The following is a 22,482-nucleotide window of genomic DNA, read 5'->3' on the forward strand; positions in this document are numbered from 1 at the left end:
AACTTCCGGGGGGAAGACTTAATGCCCAGGGCTCCTGGCAAGGGGGGCGCAGGCGCGGGTCAAGGTCCTGCGCCGGCCGACGCGCCGCACGGCCGAGCCCCGGCGGCGGCTCCCGTCCGCGCCGCCGAGCTCCAGTTCCTGATTTCCGCGGGAGCTGGGGCCGGCGGGGAGGGGGCTGCGGCGGGCGCGTGAGGATTTGAATGAGAAAGCAGGTTGTGTGGCCCCGGGGCCCGCTCGGAGGGGACGGGGGTTCTGCCGCTGGCGGGGAGAAGGGCCCTCCGGGCAGGGGTTTGGAGCCGGAGGCCCGGGAGCCGTAACTCAGCTCCCCGGCGCTCTGGAGGTCGCTCCCGTGCCGAGCGCTCGGAAGAATCCTTCGTCCGCCGAGCACTCCAAGTTGAGCAGGTCAGTGCTTTCGGGGGGACGAGAAAGATGAAGGGTCCTGGTCCGCCAGCCCAGGTGTGCAAGTGAGCAGGTGGCCCGAGCCCCTGTCCCTGCCGTCCAGGCCGGGACGCGCTCTCTAGGAGTCTGATGTTGTGCGTGCGGACCCCGCAAGCCTGTGGACGGCGGGCCCACGGCGGGGCTCGGGGCCCCGTCATTCAGAGGATGGGGGGGGGGCCGCGCAAGAACTTAATTCTCGCGTCTCTGGCGGAGGGTGGGGGCTTCGCGGTGTGGAAGGTAAAGCGTACTTGCTGGGTGCTTCACGCACCCCCCCCGGCCCCGTGCGGGATCCCGGGGACCCCTTTCCGACCGCCGGACGCCGCGGGGAGAGCGGGCTCGCGTCTCCCCGCGCGCGGAGCGCGGTTCCATTTGGCTCGCGGAGTCTCACGGTTCTTCCTGCGCTCGGTGACCTCGCTCAGGACCCCGTCGGAGAAGACGGGGCGCGCCCAGGGCGAGGAGGATTTGCTCCGTTGCCCTTTCCTGGAATAAACCGGGGGCACCCGAGCGGCGCGGGACGGCGCAGGAAGGTCTGCCCGCGCTCTGCGCCTGCGCGGGGTTCCCATGGCGACCGGGCAGCGAGACGGAGACGCCACCCGCGCGCCCCGAAGTCCCGTTCCCTGTTGATTGTCTGAGCCGCCCCCTCTCCTGCTTCCCGGGACTTTTTCTTTGTTGTTTGTAGCGTGGAGTCAGTTATTGAGCTCATTTTGATCTTAAGAGTTGAGCATTAAAACAATGACGAAGTTGAACAGTAAGACACCCCCACGTCCTCCCGGTGCCCGCAGGACCATACTGATCACAGACGGAGGCAAACGCCGATTGGGGCGGTGACTGAGACGGCCCCCTCCCTCTTCTAGCCCGTGAAAGTGGAGACGAATAAAATGTATTTACTTCCTGGTCAGGCATTAAAAAAAAAATCAGCCGGCGCTTGATCTTGAGCCTGAAGGGGACAGACCCGTGCCCCTCCCGCCCGGCGGCGGGCAGGGCGCGGGCAGGGCGCGGGCAGGGCGCGGGCAGGGCGCGGGCAGGGCGCGGGCAGGGCGCGGCACCTGCTTCTCGGGGCGGGCGTGTGAGAGCGAGATGCGCTCCAAAACCCACCGGAGCGACTGCCAGCCAGAGGAACAAAGGCTGTCTCAGGAGAGGTGATTGTTTCTCCAGTTGCTCTGGCGTTTGGATCACTTCTGGGGTTAATCTTATAAATTTTCCGCGGGGAATGTTTAAAAAGCCTTGAGCAAGCCACCCAGATTCCTCAAGACTTCTGTTTAAGAGAGTCATTTTTCTTTTCTGAAAACTGTGAGTCTTGACAGTTCCATCCCCTTTTAAAACTCCCATTTGTTTACACACAGGTTAGCATTTGGCAGGGGCACACGTCTTAAGGGATGTGTAGAAGGAGCTGTAGCTTCTCATTGCTCATTTTTCTTAGGTTGCATCGATATTTGGCAGCATGATTGATATACCTGGTTGCTTGTAGTAAATAAACATTGGTTAGAATGAATGTAAGATGGAGTTACCCTTCCTAGGATAAAGTGTGGCATAAAAATACCTTAGATGAAGTAATATTGCTGTATTCTACTTGTAAGTAATTTGCCTTCAAGTTTATTCGTGGTAGAAGCTTTCAGACACTATCCTTCCACCATCAGCAAATGAAGTAAACATAATATTACTTTTGAGATGATTAGTAAATAACATGTTAGTTATCTCTCCCATCCCATTCATTATAAATGCCCATACATTATGCAGTCTATCTAGATCAAATGCTTAAAGATGTGTCATTAAGTATTTTCCCCGTTCTCACAATTAAAAAAATAGAAAAACTCATTTTCAGGTTCAGATACTTTGTGACCCTATTTGGTGGCTCGTAACTGGCTCCAATTCCCTAATTCTCAGTGACATGTGTTTCTGCTGGTCCCAGGAGGTAAGCTGTAGTTTAGCAGATCATGGGGTAATGAGATTGGGAGTGCTGGGGGAGGCTGCTGAGAGTCAGTGGGAATGAGACAAAGGGAGTGAAGGTTGATGGGTAGAGCCAGGATTTATAGCCGCACCAGATTCTTCATAAAAGCTATTGAAGTCAGTGCTTCTGTTTGCTACATTTTCCCACATCATCAACAGCAGTTACATTTATTTTTAGAATCAGTCTTCTAAATAAGTATAAGGATAGAATTTTAAAAATAGAATATGATAAAGGTGCTTCATGTTAAGGTGCCATACATAATATACTGTGAAAACTCTCAATTAAATGTTTTCTATTTAATTTATTAATTTAGCCAACAATTTATTTATTGACAACTAATTATATATAAGGCAAGATAAATAAATCTTGGTTCCTGTCCTCAGTGAACTAAGAGCTGTGAGTTCTGAAATAATTCAAATGCTTTTTAGGTTTTCAGGGTAAAGACACTACCTATGGTCATCTTAAGAAGAACAGTTTACTTAGTGCTGAGCAATCAGACTTCTAGATTCAGAAACAAATGCTGAAACTTTAGTTAGAAAAAAATCCTGAACATTGTTTTTGGGGATTTTAGATTAGAGTCTATATACGTGGTGAAAGCATTGTGTGCACCTATCTTCTTACATTTCTGTAGTATAGACTTGGCCCTAAAACCTAGCTCTTGAGTTTGAGAGAAACAGAGAAACCCTGTAATTCTCGGGTTTCTTAGATGAAGATAAGGTGAGTGATTCAGTGGTCCTTTGTTCTGGCTCCCTGTTTCATGACATAATAAACCTCCTGCAGCTCCCTTCTAAGAATAGTGTTGGCCTGCATGCTTGAAGGATCATGCCTATTATTTCTCTAAGCAAAAAAAATTAAAACAACAAAACCCCCCACAAAAATGGGGGGATATAAAATTATAGATGGATAAAAGGAATAGGGTACTTAAACATTTTAATTGTTGAGCTGGAATAATTTCTAGGCATTTTCAGTGAGTTTAGACTATAGAAATCCATTATAGCCATGACAAATCTGGCCTAATGTTGACCAAAGTTGATAAATGTTTCCTCTTGTCATTCATAGGACATAGACAGGGAGACTGTAGTCTCCCTTCCTTCACCTCCTCATGAGTCAACAGTGATCAGCTCAGAGAAGCTTGCTGAAGAGCATCCCCATTTGGTTATTGCTCTTTGTCTAGGAAAATCAGCCTCAGCTGTGAATTGTGGACCAAGTGGTGCAGAACTCATTAGTTTGAACAATGCCTCATCTGCCTGGGAAGCATGTTCTCTCTTCTCACTCGCAGGGGCTCATTCCAGGCTGGCTTTGCTCACAAGGAAAATCATTTAGACACAGTTGAGTGGACACTCACTCACATCTCTTTGACACCCGTGACCATTTTTGTTTAAGGAGAAATCCAGTACTGCTGTGGTAGGGTGTGCCAAATTAGAAGTGCATTTTAAGAACCCTGTGAAGAAGTTTACACAGCTTTATGTTGTTATCATCAAGGTCTCTGTCTTCTGTGCTTCAAAGTAAGAGGGCAGGATGGATGCAGAAGGGACAACTGAGAAAACTTTTATAGCAAAGTTAAAAACATCCTCACCAATTCTGCATTTTAGATGCCTTAAACCTCTTCATTGTCATAAAATTACAGAACAGAAAAAAGATACAAAGTAGATACCATGCTTGTTATATAAATCAGGAAACCGGGATCCAAGGTTGCTAAATGATTTTCTCAAAGTCACAGAGCTAATAAATGGCAGAACTGGGATGAAAATGCAGAGGTTTTGATTTCTGATGATCCCAGGAAGTCTGGGGTGGGCAGAAATGAAATCCTTGCTCTAGATTTGGTATTTGCAACCATATAAAATTGATGTAGTTGTAGATATAAAATGGTCCAACATCAGCAATGTTATATGATTTAATCTAGTTTCATTGAGTGGAATTGGCAGTGGACCCCTTTTGATTATATATTTTGTTGTGAGCGTGTATATATCATGAGAATGTATATGTTGCACATGCATAAATGTAAAAAGTCTTTTTCAGTATCTATTTTGGTCTGAGGAATTCTGGCATTGCTAGGGTCTAATACAAGGGGAAACAGTTTTTCTGGTTATTTATTGTTCAGCAAATATTTATGCAAGGGGTTCTGGAAGAAAAGGAGGAAATGAACATTAATGTATTCCAACCATGTGTCTGGGCATCTACTTTATATCACTTTAAAACTCATAACAATCAAAAGATGCAGAAATTATTATCCCATGTTACTGATGAGACTCAGAGAGGTGAGTATGAAACAGACTTGCAATTTGAACCCAGGTCTGGCTGCCTCTATGCTCTATCACATCATGTTGCTGCTCAGAAAAGCAAGACTATGTTTATGAAAAATATTGAGTGATTTTCTTTTCAAATTCACTATTCCATGCAAAGTACAGACAGGTAGCACTGTTTCTGACCAGCTTTTTGGTGAGTAGAGAAGCTGCATTTCCTATTTGGAGGTTAGGAGGTTATAAATTCAGGCCTGGTTCCAAAAAAACATTCAAGACTTTGTTTATAAACTATGCTGGCTATTTGTTTAGAAGTGAGTGGTGTTTAGGTTCTCCTCTGCAAATGCTTCTCCACATCAAAGTAGCCCACTTTTCACTTCTAAATTGTCAACTTGCTGTGGGTCTGAGAGAACCCCTCATGATTTTAATGTGTTTCCTGGCATCCCAAGACTTAAATATTGGTTTTCTCTTATATAAATTTTACTCACTTATTTTTCTTGGAATAGTATTGAGAGACTTGGTGCCGGATAGAACCAGATGGTGTCTTCCTGTAATGTTTTTCAAATTGGAGACCAGGATCACCTTGGACAGTTGCTGAAAATTTCTAAACTTATAGCCAGAAGCTGGAGTTTTGCAGCTCTTAACACTACTCTGCTGTGGTGTTGGGAAATTGATATTGAACTGTACTGAGCTAGTTTCAGATTTGCAGTATTTTTGAACTGATTTCCCCAGGAGGAAACTGAGGCCCAGGAATGTCCACACTCACACTGCCGAGTTGGGACTTGAGTCTTGGCATTGCCTGTAGTCGCCTGGCCTAGTATTGTTCTAGGTGGCACACCACAACTTCAAAGCACGCTGAACCCTACCCACTTCGGTGTTCAGCCCGGGATTCAGATACTGCACAGAATCCCTGAAGGCGCTCTGGATTTCCCTCTTCATGAGTTTGTTTTCTGTGGCTTATCCTACCAGCAGCCTCTTTTCTCTGTGGCTGGCTCTTATGAAGCTGTCCAGCCATTCAGGTGCCCATTCATTACCTGTTAAATTGCCACTGGAAGGCAGAAGGATCTAGTTTAATGCTAGCATGTGTGAGTTACTGATTAACTGATCTAAGGCAGCCATGGTTTCTCTTTCATCTACCTCTGCTTCCTTGTTGCTAATCACAAGAGCCAAACATTTGAATTCAGCTTCCTACTTCCCTCTTCTTTCCCTCTTCAATTTAATTGAAGGGGCCCCTGGACTTCAGAATCGGCCTCGGTGGAGTCCTAATGGGACTGCTGCAAAACTGCCCCTGGTGGGAACTTTGAAGACCTAGGCGGTTTTTTGTCAGGGCTCAGAATTCTGGACCAGAAATGAAGTGAGTTGACTATATAATTGTATGGAATTTAGTTCTCTAGACCTCCTATTTCTTTCTGACAAACAATCCTTTCTTAACTTGGAGTGATATGGGAGCTGTTGAAAATAAATTTAATTCTTAAAAAGATTTCTTTATAGAAGAGAATAAGCTGTTCATATAAGAAGTCAGGGTCATGCAAAGCCCTTTGATTTTCATTTAATTTAAAGGCTATTGATTCCATACAACCGTTTGTGTAAAAGAGAAAGGGAAGATTGAGGGAAAAAAAGGAGAGTTTCTTTATGCACATAGGATATCTCTGGAGGGATACACAAGGAACTAATAATGTTGGTTGCTGGGAGACAGATACCTATTCATCGTCTATGCTATTCATTATATATGGTTTGTTTCTTTTGAATTTTGAAACTTCGACTTAATAAGTAAAATTAAAATAAAAAAAGTCTACTTGGGTTTCAATAATAAATAAGTAACCACCTCCTGGCTCCTAAGTGGTAGAAATAGGAGACTGGGAAGCAATTTTAAAGAAAAGAAAAGCAATTCTCTTTGTTTTTTTTAAGTCTCATCAAAGTTCACATTTAGTAATTTTTTCTTCACATTTAGCAACTTTTAAAAGCAGTGTTCTTTAAGCTTTCTGGTTTTGATCTCGGGCTGTGGAGGGCTTTTTTTGATTTTTCATAGTTTTTCCGCTCCTATAGAGCGTCAGTTATTGGCTGCAGCCGGACTCCGAGGGCCAATGGGCATCGGACTCGTTGGCTCCGAGCTGCGGCACCTCTCCTGCAGGCCAGAAATCTCCTCCCCGCCCCGAGAAATCCCTGTAAGGTGATTATTCTTCTATTTTCCTGAGCGGTGTTCTGAATGTGAATGTCAGAGGACTCCCTTCTTCTCAAAATGAGAACAAAACCAAAAAATCTTGTATACAAATATTTTATTCTGAACAACAGCTTTTCTTCTTTTAAATAGGTTGTGAATTGAAAGTGTTTTTCTGTTTACTGGGTAAATCATTAAAATACAGTCTTAGAAAAGAGTAAACACAAACTGTGTAGCAACTTCTTTTTCACTTGTCAAAAGAGAGAAAAGTGAAGCCTGTTATTTAACGTCCAAGTTTCAGTCAAAAGCAAAAACTCAAGTCAGGCCCAGTTCTCAGTACATTCGTGAAAATCTCTCATCTCAAATGTGGTGAAATAAATAAAAAAGCATCTATTTTCCTCCCAGAATTGTTCTTACTGCTGTTACATTTTATTTGTTAGAAAAGAATAACTGAATAGGTCATACATTCTTGTGCTTAAAAGGACATTTAGTGAACATTCTCTCTTACATCTCTGTCTCTCAGCCATCCAGTTCTTCCTCTAATAGACCAACAGTCTATGGATGCTTTTTTCCTCCTTTTAAAACTCAAATGGTAATGCATCATCCACATGATTCTGTAATTTTTCTTGTAATAATGTATCTTGTATATGATTTCATATCAGCATAGAGCTTCTTAATGGATGGTGCACTACCATTGTCAGTGTTCTGGATTTTGGCCATTCTAATAGGTGTGTAGTGGTATCTCTCTCTCTCTTTTTTTTTAAAAATATATCTTTATTGATTTCAGAGAGAAAAAAGGAGAGGGAGAGAGAGAGATAGAAACATCAGTGATGAGAGAGTCATTGATTGGCTGCCTCCCGCACACCCCCAACTGCGGATGAAGCCGGCAACCTGGGCATGTGCCCTGACCAGGAATCGAACCCTGATCACCTGGATCCTAGGTCGATGCTCAACCGCTGAGCCACACCCGGCTGGGCATGGTATCACTCTTTAATTTGCATTTCCTGATGACATATGATGTGGAACATCTTAGTTGTTTTTTGTTTTGTTTTTTAATATTCTCTTTTCCTAATTCATTTAAAAAAACAACCTTATAGATATTTTAGAGAGAGAGGAAGGGAGAGAGCGAGAGAGAGAGCGACCTGCCTCTCCACTTATTTATGCACTCATTGGCTGCTGCTTGCATGTGCCATGACCGGGCACTGAACCGGAAACCTTGGTATATTGGGAAGATGCTCTAAGCAACTGAGCTACCCAGCCAGGGCCATCTTAGCTGTTATGTGTATATTTTGAATAACAGTCCTTTATCATATGTTTTTTGCAAATATTTTCTCCCAGTCTGTAGTTTGTTCTCTCATTCTCTTGACATTGTAGTTCTCAGAGCAAAAGTTAAAAAACATCTTTTTTTTCCCTTCAAAACAAAACAAATGTTCACAATCTCTGCTTTATTTTCATTTGGTTACACATGCTTTAAAACACACACTCACTCACTCACTCACACACACTTGCAAAATGCCCAAACTTCAGGAATTAGAGGGACTAAAACAAGGGACTTACAGCCTTGAAAGAATGTCCTGGGCTTCAGAACAAAGTAGAAACAATAAAATATTGAGGACTTCTGTGTTCAAAACACAAAGATATTTTTATTTTAATGGAATTTAAAGTTTTTAAATAAATGAACACTTTAGGGACAAAAACAAGCTTCTTGTATTGCCCGAAGGAGTGCCTGGCTTCTGTTTTCTGTTTTCTGTTCCTTGAAGGCCTTTTGCAAAATGGAGATGCCAGCATTCACTGGCCCTGATGTTCACTCCCCCACCCCCCTTCTGAAAGCACAGTACCATGGGCCCACTGTTCGGACAACTGGCAGAGCATCTAGGATGTAGTCAATCTTGGTGACCAGCTCCTGTCACTTTCCTGACATGACCTCCTGGTTCTTGAGGTAGATGTCTCTCTTGAGCTTGCTAACCACCAACTGCTCAGCTTCCTCTGCCAACTGCAGCACCGGCTCCTTGACCTGTGCACCCAGCTTCTTCTCTTTGCCCACTTTGTCGCACAGGTCAGAGCCCTCTGTCTTCAGCCTGGATTGCAGCAGGGCAGTCTCACTGTTCAAGGCCTTGTGTTGCATCTCCAGGCTCTTTTTGCTGCTGTTGAGTGTGGAACACATCCCTGTCTCGTCAAAGTGACAGTAGAGACCTATTATTCTCTTGTTGACTAGGGTCAAGACCTGCTCTTTCACGACAGGTGTTAAATTTTAATGAAATCCAGTTAATCAATTTTTTCTTCCATGGATAGTGCCTTTCGTGTTGTATCTGAAAAGTCATCGCCACCCTCAAGGTCATCTAGGTTTGCTCCTATGTTAATTTCTAGGAGTTTTATAGTTTTGTGTTGTACACTAAGATTGTGATTCATTTTGAGTCAAATTTTTGAAAAGGGCATATGGCCTGGCCCGGTGTGGCTCAGCAGTTGAGCGTCGACCTAGGATCCAGGCGATCGGGGTTCGATTCCCGGTCAGGGCACATGCCCGGGTTGTGGGCTAGGCAGCTGATCAATGACTCTCTCATCATTGATGTTTCTGTCTCTCTCTCCCTCTCCTTTCCTCTCTCTGAAATCAATAAAGACATATTAAAAAAAAAAAAAAGAAAAAAAAAGAAAGAAAAGGGTATATGGTCTGTGTCTAGATTCATCTTTTTTGCATGTGGATGTCCAGTTGTTCAGCACCATTTGTTGAAAAGACTGTTTTTGCTCCATGATATTGCCTTAGCTTCTTGGTCAGAGGTCAGTTGATTCCATTTATGTGGGTCTAATTTGGGCTCTCTGTTTTGTTCCGTTGATATATTTGTCTATTCTTTCTCCAGTATCACACTCTCTTGATTACTGTAGCTTTAGAGTAAGCCATGAAGTTGGATAGTGTCAGTTTTCCAACTTTCTTCTTTTTCTCAGTATTGTGTTGCCTATTTTAGGTTCTTTTATTGTTTTCAATGGCTACATATTTTCCACTCTATAAATGTACTAAAATTTACCAGATTAATTGTTTGAAAAAAATGATATAGTGAATAACCCTATAAATACACCATTTTGCATATGTTCAAGTACAATAAAGGATATATTTTTGGACGTAGGATTGCTAAGTTAAAGCACATATTGACTGTATAAAATAATAATAACCATGTTTTCAGTGGGAACTAGATAAAATAAGTGATATAGTTGGAGAAGCAAAAGGAGTTAGTTAATATCTTCTAAAGTTCTTGCATGGTTCAGGGGGAACTTAAAGATATTGATTAAATTTAGACTTTTATAAGTGAAGCATGCATGTTAAAATTTCTAAGCAGTCACTAAAGTTTATTAAAAGAATTAATACCTTTCTAGCTAATGGGGAAAAAATTGAAATGAGAAAAATAATAAATCTTGAAGTCAAGGAAGCTGAGAAAAGAAGTATAAAATAGGCAAGACAAGTAGTAAGCATAAAATAATATGTAGAAACAAACCCATATGTATCAGTAATTATAATAAAATGAAAGATAGAGTGGATGAACAATGAAAATTTAGATATATGCTATTTATAAAAAAATATGTCTAAAATATAAGGATACAGGAAGGTTAAAAGTAAAATAATACCTAGGGATAAATAGGTGATTAAAAAACAAATGAAAGCTGGCATTATTGACATTAGCCAAAACACACTTTAAATGCCCCCAAAAATATTTTTAGAGACAATGAGGGTCATATTGGTTAAAAAGTTGCAACTCAGAAATAAAAAAAACTTGTATGCATCTCATAACATGACCTCAGTGTATAGTAAACAAAAACTGACAGAACTACAATGAGGAACATATATTCCCAGCAAGATTGCAATACACTTTCTAAGTTCTTTATAAAGTGGGGGGGAAAGATCAATTATCATATACAAGATTTGAACAGTACAATTAATAAGTTTGAGCTGACAGACGTGTGAAGATCACTACATCTCAAAATTGTGAGACACATTTTTAAAAAAATTTATCTTTGCTGTTGAAAGTATTACAGATGTTCCCTTTCATTACTTTCAAACACACATAAAAATTTTTAAAACGTGACCTCAAATTATGTCATCAAGTAAGTCTTAACAATTATCACACAGACTAGATATGTGACCACAATGCATTCAGCTAGGAACTAGTAACTAAAAGAAAACACACTAGGACCTTGGGCTTTAGTGGTGTCTCTTGTGAACTTTAAAAAATGAACAAAGTACCCTTTTATTTCTTTCCTTTTGTGTACATAGCTGGGAGGGGGCTAGCTATGGAATTAGGCTGTTTGCAGAGCCTTTTAACAACCAGTTTGGCAATGCTTAGAAACCTGCGGGAAGTGGGGGAGGGGACTTGTGGTGGTGGGAAGAGGAGGTGGTGACATGCCAGCTGGGGAGCAGAGTGGGGCCCCTCTGACCAGGGCCTTCTGTGCCTAACTCAGGCTTCTAAACTGCTGTGGAAGCTGTCAGCCTGGGCTTGGGCCAGAGGTGGAGGAGCCTCGGCCCCTCCCACCTCTTTCCTGAACTGTGTAATTGTCTTAATTTGCCTTAAAATTAGTGGAGAAATGAGAGAAGGAGCAGCTTTCTTTGAAATCTTACCTTTTAACTAGATTCACAGATGCTCCTTGATTTACCATGGGGCTATGTCCAGGCATATCCATTGTAAGCTGAAAATATCTTAAGTCAAAAATGCATTTAATATACCTAACCTACTGAGTAGCAATTATTTACTATCTTTCACTGTCTCTGTGGGTTAGAAATACAGATGGGGTGCAGACAGGTGGCTCGCCTCTGCTCCCCTGTCTGGGCCTCGTCTGGAAGCCCTGAAAGCTGGGTTCAGAATCCTTCGCAGGTTTATTCACTCACACGCCTGTGCTTTACGTTGCTTGTTGGCTGAGGGCCTCGCTGGGGCTCTCAGTTGGAACACTTGTACCTGGGCTTTCTTACAACTTGGTGGCTAGGTTCCCAGGACAAGTGTCCTGGGAGAGACAGGGAGCCAGTCAGAAGCTGTGTCCTTTTTATGACCTAGTCTTGGAAGACTCATAGCATCAATTCCAACTGATTTTGTTAGAAATGAACCACTGAGTCCAGCCCATAGTCAGAGGAAGGCGCATTCTACAGTTGAAGGGGAGGAATATACAAGACTTTATAGGACATATTTAAAAGCCACCACAGTACATAACTCTTTAGTTCCTTCTAGCCTGCTATGGCTAGAACCTTGGGTTTGCCCAATCTGAAGCTAAGATTTCAAGTCCCATTGCTACCTTTTCTTAGCAGCACAGGTGAATCACTTACTCTGACCTAACACCCTCTTCTCTCCTCCTTCCATCCTGTTAAAAGGAAACCTAATGAGAGTCAGGTATGTGCATGTGTTTTGCTAACGATATACAATGCACAGTATCCTGCCATCTTCTGATTCCAATAACCTCCTTCCTTGGACTGAGAATGAAAAGAGAGTGCAGAATAAAGAATGATACGTGAAATCATAAGATCAGGTTAGTAAGGAAAATGATCATGAGTATAGACAGGTCCTCTTTAATTCTATGTAACAAAATATTTCTAATATAAATAACAAAGGCACTCTTTGTAGGAAATAGTTACTACTGATGTTACTGAAAATTATTTCCAATTCTTGAAAAAAGTTCTTATTAAAAATATAGCCCTGGCTGGTGTGGCTCAGTGGGTTGGAGCTTCGTCCCATACACTGAAAGGTCGCAGGCTTCATTCCTCGTCAGGGAAAATGCCTAATTTGTGGGTTTGAACCCCAGTCGGGGCACAATGGGAAGTGGCTGATTGATCTTTCTCTCGCACATTGATGTTTCTCTCTCTTCTCTCTCTCATCAATGGACACATTCTCGGGTGAAGATTAAAAAAAATATATATATATTTCAAAGTTACATACATATATGTATATGCATAATATGTAAATGCATAGAAAAAATTTGGAATGATATATACTAAACAAAATTGGTCATTCCAGGGTAAGACATTAAATGAGGGAAGAGGGGACTTTCAATAAAAAAAAATTAACTGCATTATTTATATGCCTAAAATACTTTCTTAAAAAAGAGATCTCTGTAGTGTGCAGTTTTGGGTGGAGAGAGGAGAGGACAGGTGGAGCAAGTTGTCTTCATAATTTGCTGTTTCCTTTCACGTTTTGCAATTGGGTGCATAGGAGATTTTATCTTAAAGTGCTGGGACTCTCTTTCAGCCTGAGGGAGTAGGAGGCAGCCAGACTTAGCCCGGAGGGGATGGGACTAAAAGAACCTGGAGCCAGAGAAAAGGTAAGAGAGGTTGGAGTTAGTGAGATTAGATCATTGTTGGGCAGGGTTAAGAATGAGCCTTAGGGAGCCAGGGAGAAAGCTCTGGCAAAAGCTGTAGGAACTTTCACCAATTGTCCCATGAATAAATAGACAAAGCTCTGATGATTTATTTATTTATTTCACCAAGGGGCTGACTTCGTCCTGGGACACCTTTACAAAACTCTAGATTGTTTTAATAGGACAGATGACAAATTGTTTCCCACCTGTGGACTTTCCTTCATGCCAGCCTCGCTTGGTTCTGCCTGGCTTTATTCTGTGACTAGAAAAAGAGTTGGAATTCTGAAAAGTTGCTTTAGCCAAATCCTGTGAACAAAGGGGGCCTTGTTCAGGGTTATGCACATCAGCATTTGGAGGAGTTTAATCCATCAGTTCGGATCTCTGCTTTTCAACTCCTTGCTCTAGTTAGCATTATGTTTCTCTGTCTGTGGAGAGGCAAGCCCTGTGGAGCAGCAGGCAGCACTCCTCGGTCACTCTGCTTGAGGCCTGTTCCCTGTTCTAGTTGCACCAATAAATTCAGCCTGGGCAGAGCCAGACCCTACTGGTCCTAAGTGGACACCTGTGAAGAATCCAAAAGAGGGAGGCAGGCTTTGCTACTGTGTTTGGCTTCTCCGGGGCTACGTGGACACTGTTATAATTTCTAAGATCTCCATGGGTCACGTAGTCCACCAGAGGTACTGACACAAAACTCAGCGACGGGGAGTGACAGCCACTCTTCCATTGGTCACCTCCCCTCCAGCTACTGCAGCATCCTGACAAGTTACCAGCATGGGCAGGTTAGGGTCCTGGACGAATGCGGCCGAGGCCTGGAGCGCGTAAACCAGCCCGAAACTCATTCCCGTTTGATTAATTTTCCCGGTAGACAGCAGCTATATGCGAAACCCCGTTCTACCCCCTGGGAGGACGGGGAAATTTCGTAGGGACCGGGGGACTCCAGCTCCGTGCGTGTGAGGAGCTGTGTGCCAGATGGGTTGCCCCTTGATGCCAGGTAACTAATGCCACTGGGTTACCAGTGTGAGCGCATGGCTGTCATTTTCTTCATTTCTGCCTCATTCTGTTTCCCCTGACAGGGCAATTTGGCTTTGATGCTGTGCCAGGACCCCTCTGACAATGAGTTACTGGCACCTGGAGAAAAGGAGCCGTGTGCAGTACCGCAGGCATTTTCTGGTGGACAACAGCGTGTTTCACGGTGAGCCGGCGTCTGTGTTTGTGTGGTGGGATTTTTATTTTGGGTCTGACAGCACTTTTCTTCCAGCGCTCTGGATGCAAGGTTGGTATAATTGTTGGGTTGAACCGAGAGCGTGAGTGAACTTGTTTGTGGATAATTACCGAGAAGGCCATTGGACTCGTTCCCTGCAGTTGTTAGCAGAGTGCCCACCTCAACAACCACAGTGGTCGCGTCGTTTTCTACCGTACAACTTAGTTTATTTCAGTGCCTTTTCTACTATATGGTCAACTCCAGGGATACCCCTTTCTGATGTTTGAAAGTTGGGGATCATCAATCAGTGCTTATTACCAGTACGGTGTGTGCCTTCTACCAGGTCACATGTAAAACCAGAACAGAGCAGTTCTCAGCACTTAACCATCGCTATCAGGGGGGATTACCGCAGCCATAAATCACACAGTAACTGGTATTAGTCATTTGCTTGGCGCACTAAGACTGATTGCCTTTGCCCTGCTGGTGTGTTTATTTCATGGTATACAGTCAGGGATAAGCTCTGTCAATCCTGCTATCAGGATACCCTTGAGTGAAATTTATTTAAGAGGCAAAGATTTATGTGTTGCCAGAACTTTTGGAGTAATCTCCATCAAAAGCTGGTGGAGTTGTAGCCGGGAAAAGAGCGATTTCACAGGGAGTGGAGTGCTGTTTGACAGAATCCTACAATCAAAGCTGCCTTCAACTTTCTAAGTTTGGTTTTTCTTCCCCAACTTGGTGACGGACAATGTTTTCATTACTTTAAGATAACAAACTTAACCTTACTTTATTAAAGCACTTTGGAGTTTCAGTGTTTTCCCACGTCACTGTGGGCTTGACTAGGTAGAGGATGATTTTATTTTATGGGTCAAGAAAGGAAAGCAGACATGAAATGACCAGCCCAAGTTGAGCTAATGATTAACAAGGTCAGAACTAAAATGCTGCCTCCCCCTTTTCGGGCTGGCTGTTGGCATTGCAGGGGTGAAGGAAGGGCCCTGAGCAAAGGAGACGTGGGAACTGTGACTTAACACGAGGGCACTGAGTTCTACTGAGCTTTCCTGTGACCCTCATCTGAGGGTCCTGTTTATTGCTTCATCTCTCACATACAGTGTTTGCTGTGTGGTATTTTCTCTTAGAACTTTATTTGTACTTTAAAAGATTATAGCCCTGGTTGGTGTGACTCAATTGGTTGAATGTCCTCCCGTCAAGAGGTCACAGGTTCGATTCCCAGTCAAGGCACATGCCCGGGCTTTGGACTTGATTCCCAGTAAGCAGTGTGCAGGAGGCAGCCAGTCGATGTTTCTCTCTCATTGATGTTTCTCTCTCCCTTCCTCTCTCTCTAAAATCAATAAAAAACATTTAAAAAAATAAAAAAGATTATAAATATGGTAGTCAAAGAAACACAAGCGTTAGAAAAACTTGCTTTATTATTTCAAGTTCTGTTTTGTGCCAGTTTTGAAGACGTTCCAATTTAAATGCCTTCATACATAATTTTAGAATGCCTTTGTCCAGAGATCTCAAGTTTATAACGATTTAAAAACCATTTCCTATGTATTTTTATAGTTGTATCACCACTTAGTGTATTTCTATATTGCAGATACTTATGCTGAGGGCTTGATGATCATTGTCATACTGAATCCTTTCAATACCTTTGTAATAGTTATTAATCATCCCATTTTATGGATGGGGAAACCGGAGGCTTGGGAGAGGTTGTGAAGTGCTGTTCTAAAGTTCAAACTGTGTTCTGCCTAACTCCAAAACCCCACTATTGTCTTCTAGGCTGTTATCTCAATCAATTTCAATAGAGAAAATAAATTAGCACCCGAGAGGTTTAAGTTCTATTCAACTGTATTTTCTCCGCTGTTAACTAGCAGTGTGTAATCTTGAGCAGGTTATATAATCCTTCAGGATCTCATTTCCCTCCTCTGTGAAATGAATGTGCTGGTCTCGATTATTCTTGAGGTTCTTTCGAGTTCTAGCCTCTGAGATCCCGTTGAAGTATTTCTGAAAATTGGAATTACTGTTTTTTGTGAGCAACCATTTCACTAAACATGAGATACACAAGAGGGCAGTAGAATGCTTAAAATACGAACAGATTACTTCTTACATCCAAGAATTACTCTTTTTGAAAGGATGTAGAGATTTTACATCTGCCCAAGATTAAAATGATTAAAGCCAATTAGAATTATAATTCTCTTCATTTACAGTAAAGCAGTAGCTTTAAGTATTTCTGATAGCGTAAAATACCATTTTGGATCTTTATGCCTAAGGGTATGTAATTCAGGAAAGAATGATCATCTGCTCTTCTTTACCTCTGCAGCAAATTAATGTAGTTAATATGGGAACTTATTTAACTTAATGGAGAGTTATAAGGATTCTTGGTATATTTTAAGCCAAGGGAGCTCTGATGATAATATCTTTGTAGAGGATTTCAGAACATGTCTGAGAGGAGAAAGGAACAGGACATGTTGAGTCAGAAATGTCAGATTTCTTTTAGAGGGGCTCCTGGAGCATAGGACGGGCGCTTGGATGCTTTTTGCGGATTAGCTTGACTTCTCCTTGTCTCCCAATAATTGTTCTTACATTACCAAATCAATAAAACAAAAAGAAAATTGCCTGTTTATAAACAGTAAACAGCCATTTCCTCTGATTATTGACTTGTAGAATATAGAGACTTGGATGTGCAAATTGTGCCAGCCAGACTTTTTTCACACAGATTTAAGTGGAATTCCCAGGAGGAAAGAACTACATTAAAATGAGGGTTATGTAGGCTAAAATGGTCAATAAAAGTAACAATAAAAATGTGACATATGTATTCTGTTCCACAGTCATGAAGCATATTCATAGCCTTATTTTATGGTTCTCATTGGAAACAATTTAGAAAATTACAGTTCCACAACCCAAAGAGAAACACTGTTAATAGTCTGTTTCTGTCAGTCTTTTGTCTATTTTATCTTCACAACAATCCTGATGTAGACTTTGAATATCTGGAAACGTTAGGAAATGGTGGATGCTAGTCCACAGAAACGAGCTGGTTGACTTGACTTAATTCTGTGTTCAGTGATGAGAGGAATCCTGTTAAGAGTTATGGAAAGTTGTGTTTGTATTTTCCACTAGTTTGTCCTCTGCCCAGATTTTTAGGGGACCTATTGAATCCACAGGAATTACGTACCTGTCGAAGAAGCCAATCGCTGGTGTTTTTTCTACTTGGCTTTTATCTCCTGATATGTTTGAAATAGAGAAAAAACTTGAACAAAGAATGATTTGTATAGTATGAACCTTTTAACGGCTTATACATTCATCAAAGTATTCTTATTTAAAAATTACCTATATACTCAGCTGTTTCTCTTGGTTGCAGTGAGTTGCAGCATTTTTTGTCCTGGGACACATGTTCTTTAACCAATAATCAGTGTGTTTTTAATTAATAATACAATTTCTTATGCACATAAGTTTTTCCAAACATTTGAGTTCTTTAATAGAATATACTTGGAGGTGACTTAATTTTTGTTTTCATGCATTGCTAGTTATAATTGTGATGTTGGAAAAAAATTATTAATTGCTTTCCTATAAGTTATTGTAGTATCATCCCAGCTTACTATATTAAAATTTATTTCTGTTGCTATCATGTTGTTATAGGTGTTAAGTAAAAATGCAACCGAGGAAATTTCAAAGATCTAATCGGATTTATTGATCTATTAATGAATCGGGCAGCACCCCATCTAGTGAGTAGAAAGGAGCTCTGGAGGGCTTTAGGGAGGGAAAGGTTTTTAAAGGAAGAGAAGAGGTGGGACAAGGAACTCATAAATGAAAAAAAGGTTATTTTGGGGAAGGTCACCTATCTTTGGGGGACAAGAAGGTTTGTAAGGAGGATTACTTCATTGGTGCTGACCAGGAAATTCCAGGCTGGCTGGTTAAGATTACATTCCTGAGGGACGTTGTAACTACAGTCATGGGGCTTAGCATAAATGACTCCATTTATAAATGACTCCACGTTGTTTCTTAACATGTGAATGTTTTTGAATAACCATCATAAATCTAGACTAGAAATATTTTGAATTGCATTATGAGTGTCTCTTACTACCTAGGGATAAAATAAGGATAGTTCTCTTATTAAATATTTATGTAGTATGCCTTTTCAAAAAGTGCCTCATAGGTATTTTTACTTTGCCTCACAACAACCTTCAAATGACCTAATTACTTAGTTTAATTAAACACATTTCTTTTTCATCCAGTCTCCCCTTCATGGCAGAGGCCTCCTCGGTGAAGTGAGGACAGAAACTAGACTGCTACTTTGTAAAGGAAATGGGCAGGAATGGGATCCTGGAGACTAGTTGTTTCCACTTTTACTATTAACTTGTGTAGCCTTTGTCACCTAGGAGATCCTTAGTTTCCCTTCTTCTAAAATGAGGGTTTTGCCAGATTCCAAAGTTCCCTTCTAGCAGCAACATGGGTGGGGTTTGGTGAAGGGGAGTGTCCTCCAGGCCAGGATGTGGGAAGGAAAGGCCAGCAAAACGGTGATGAAGTAAGATGCCCTTTTAACTGTAAACTTTGTAGTTAGCTCTGCACTTGCATAAAGCTGCATTTCTTTTTTTTTTTAGGAAGGGGTGTGTGTGTGTGTGTGTGTGTGTGTGTGTAGGATGCTCCTGAGTTCTTCTTGACCGTGGAGAGACTGATAGCTAGGACTGACAAGTTTTCTGGACAAGCGTCATTGTATTAAAAAAAAAAAAAAGGAATCAAGAAGTTCCTTCACTGGAATTCCATCCTCACTGGACGAAGAAGAATGCCAGATCCTGCCTGGTCAGTAGGAAGGAGAGTGGAATTATGCAGAAGTGCATTAGGGTTTTCATTAGTTCGGGCCACATTATTCACAAGTTAGGACTTCTGCAGCCTGCCTGCTCTAGAGGCTTGAGGTACTCCTAAATTTGCTATTAGAGTGTCACTTCTTCACTGAGCTAAAGCCTAGCTTTTTCAGCCAGTAACTGTATAAGCACACTCTTCTAGGTCCAGAAAATATCAGCACACATAGAATTCCTGTTAATGCAGTGATAATCAAGATCTGTGAGCATCAAGATCAGAAGTATTATCTCTTGGAGAGGAACATTGCACAGAAAAAATTTCAAGGACAAGTTGAGAAAATGAATTTTTTTCAAAAAGAAGATAGGCTTTAAAGGAAAAAAATAGACTTGAGTCATTGAAACTTGATGGGTTATAATAGAACTAATTCTAGAAAGAGCCTTGCCCAGTAGATTTTTTCTTAGCCCCACCCTCCAATGATGGCCACCAGGCAGAAAGCTTTGAGGGCAGGTATCCTTTCAGGTCTGGGATGTTCAGGTACATCTTGCAAATGTGCCAGAGACAGTAAAAGTTTAGCAAGGACTGACCCAGGAGTGACACCTTGCAGGGCCTGCCCTCCAGCTGGGTGGTTTTGGGTGAGTTTTCCCTTTGGGACTAAGTTTCCATGTCAGCAAAATGCTGCAACTTAGGACAAATGACCTCTAAACTCCTAAGTGCCAAAATTTCAAGAAATGCTTGTTTCTCTACCTCTCCCCCTCACCCCGCTGTTAAACAGAGACTAATCGAAGAATCTGCTGTGAATTAACTGACCTGTTTGATCTGTGCACTTTTCCTCTCCTCTTGCTGAGATAAATCAGAGTCAACCCTTTAGGCCTCGTAAAAGTAGATACCTATTCCTGGCCAGGCGTGGCTCAGCGGTTGAGCATCGACCTAGGCCCAGGATCCAGGAAATCGACCTCGGATCCAGGAGATCGCGGTTTGGTTCCCAGTCAGGGCACATGCCTGGGTTGAGGGCTTGATCCCCGGTCGGGTGTGCAGGAGGCAGCCGATCAATAATGACTCTCATCATGTTTCTATCTCTTTCTCTCCCTCTCCCTTTTTCTCTCTGAAATCAATAAAGATACAGTAAAAAAGAAAAAAAATCGATACTTATGTTTGGGTAAAACACAAAGGAAATAACCTTTACTATATGCAACAAACTTATTCTATAACATTTTGGGAGCATGTGTTCCTCCTTTATTTCTTGGAAATACAGAAAATTCTCAATGAAAGCCTCAGTGGAATGCTATTTATTTATATTTTAAAATTTAAAGTTTATTTCTTTTTTTGCTCTTGCTCCATGATGGGCATTCCATTTGGAACTGTTTATTGAACATTCTCAATTTAGTGTAGCATATAACTGAAATTGTTTATTTTTCTCCAATTAATTCTTTTGAAAGTACTCTTTGTAACATCTTGGGCAGATTCTATTACTTTCTGGCTACTTGTGGTTATTGAGGGTCTAATCCAGTTTAAAACATTACTCTCAGACTCATTTAAATCCCATCTCCTCCCTTACCCCAGCACAGGCCTGACCTGGCTGTTGTGGGTTGAGGGTGGGGGTTCATCTGTCTCTGCGATACCTCTTCCCCTTGAAGAGAAATTTGGGTTCTGTCTCCTTAGATTCTGGTACAGGGGAGAGAGATGAGATGGGGGAAAGCAAAGGTCTTTGACCCACGTCCTGGTACCTGTTTGTATGTCAGTGGTGGTGAGGTGACCAAGGCTCCCTCCGGTTCCATCTTCTGCAGATGTTTAGTTTCACTTGGCCTCCTCGGTCACAAGGGCTCTTCAGGGAGGACCCACTGCTCTCTTCAGCCCCACTCACGGTCCATTCCTAATTCCGTGTGGCGGAGGCGTGGCTTCCCTTGCCCTGAGGACACTGCACAACTGTCCGGCCCCTGCCCTTTCTCTTACTCCATGTTTCTTCCCATGGAGTTGTGCAGACGGCTGTGGGCTGTGGATGGGATGGAGTGTGACGTCGTCTCCTTTCCCGTCCCAGATCTCTTCATTGCAGTCTCTTCTCACACTGCTACTGGGGGCTGCTCTCATAGACATTTGCAGTAAGAAATCTCTGAATCATTCTCTTGTAGCTCTTACCCTTGCTTGTTCGGGAGTGAGGCCATCTCTGACGATCCAGGCTGTGCACTTGCTTGGGGCTCAGGAAATGGAATAGTGAATGGATGGAATTCCACCCCCGTCACCCTGACAGTTCTCCTTGGGCCCCTGTAAAGCCGCTCCAGGCTGATCATTGGCTTCGGTGACTTCATTTTCCCAGAGATACCGGTGTTGATGTTCTTTGTTGTGCTTGCTTCTAGCAAGGTTGTGCAGCTGGATTGATCAGAACCAAGCAACAAGCTAGATTTATAAAAGCCCAGGTTGAGGTGTCTCAGCCGCTTTCCCCATTGGGAATCTACTTTGATGGGAAGGTTTTGCGGGGTGTGTCATGCTTTCTATGTCGAGCTCATTCAGACTCTAATGCTGCATTAGGAAGTGGCAAGTTGAAGATCTGCATACCTGGGACGCTCGGGTGTATGAGAAGTAACTGCTCAGTCTTTGAAGCTTTAGCTTTCGTTGTCTGAAACAAGCCTATTGCGTTAAGGGAGATTCTTGACCGGCCTTTGCCATTGACTGTCAGTCTTTCTCTTAAACCTCTGACCATTGGGAGTGTGGCCAAGCAGAAGGGTCCTTAATGATTTCATTCCTTTAGGCTTGAAAATACCAGTTTTCTAATTACTAAATTAGAAAGAAGAAATATGTCTAATTAACAGTCAAGGTTTTTTTTCTCTTCAGATTTGCAGACTTCTCACGTTTTAAGTGGTTACTTATGAGAATTATTTCTCTTTAGACAAATTTAGGCCATTGTTCTTTAAGCTTCATTTCTATAATTATAATTAATTTTCCCCTGCTCTCTCATTTTCCCAATTGTCTTTTCTTATTCCTTGCCTAAATTATGCACAGAGATTGATGGGCAGATTAAATGTCCTTCCACAAGTAGATTTAGGGTTCTTCCAGTACAACATAATTATTTAATTTAGTTATGCAGAAGATCCATATTTCTTCCTTGGACCACAGTAATAATTATTAGTGATTGGAATGTAATGATAATAATAATAATAAACTCCTTTCTCCCATCTATCAAAACTAAGATAGAAAATCCTAGTTTGTCCCTTCATGCTGTGTAAGTGAAAATTCATCCCTCTAGACCTGTGATAGTTTATATTTTCATAGGGCTCATTCCTTTCAGCAAGTATGTTTGGGGTTATTACAAGTGCCAACTGTTGGTTTCAAAGAGATATTTAGATTTTTAATTTAAAGCCCATAGCCTAGTGTGCATTTTACCCACATG

The 22,482-nt window shown here is 42.0% G+C and overlaps 1 protein-coding gene across 1 annotated transcript in view; it reads left to right on the forward strand.

Annotated features, from left to right (window-relative positions):
• The first annotated feature begins 327 nt into the window (after nt 1-327).
• Nucleotides 328-22,482, forward strand: part of PLCH1 (phospholipase C eta 1) — a 131,094-nt gene continuing 108,939 nt past the window's right edge. Inside the window, exons 1-2 of the mRNA XM_087818366.1 lie at nt 328-402; nt 14,179-14,297. Coding sequence (XP_087674492.1) covers nt 14,219-14,297 — 79 coding nt within the window. The 5' untranslated portion in view covers nt 328-402; nt 14,179-14,218. The remainder of the gene's footprint in view (nt 403-14,178; nt 14,298-22,482) is intronic.

This window comes from Miniopterus natalensis, chromosome 6, assembly GCF_054644295.1.
Source record: "Miniopterus natalensis isolate mMinNat1 chromosome 6, mMinNat1.hap1, whole genome shotgun sequence".
NCBI lineage: Eukaryota > Metazoa > Chordata > Mammalia > Chiroptera > Miniopteridae > Miniopterus > Miniopterus natalensis.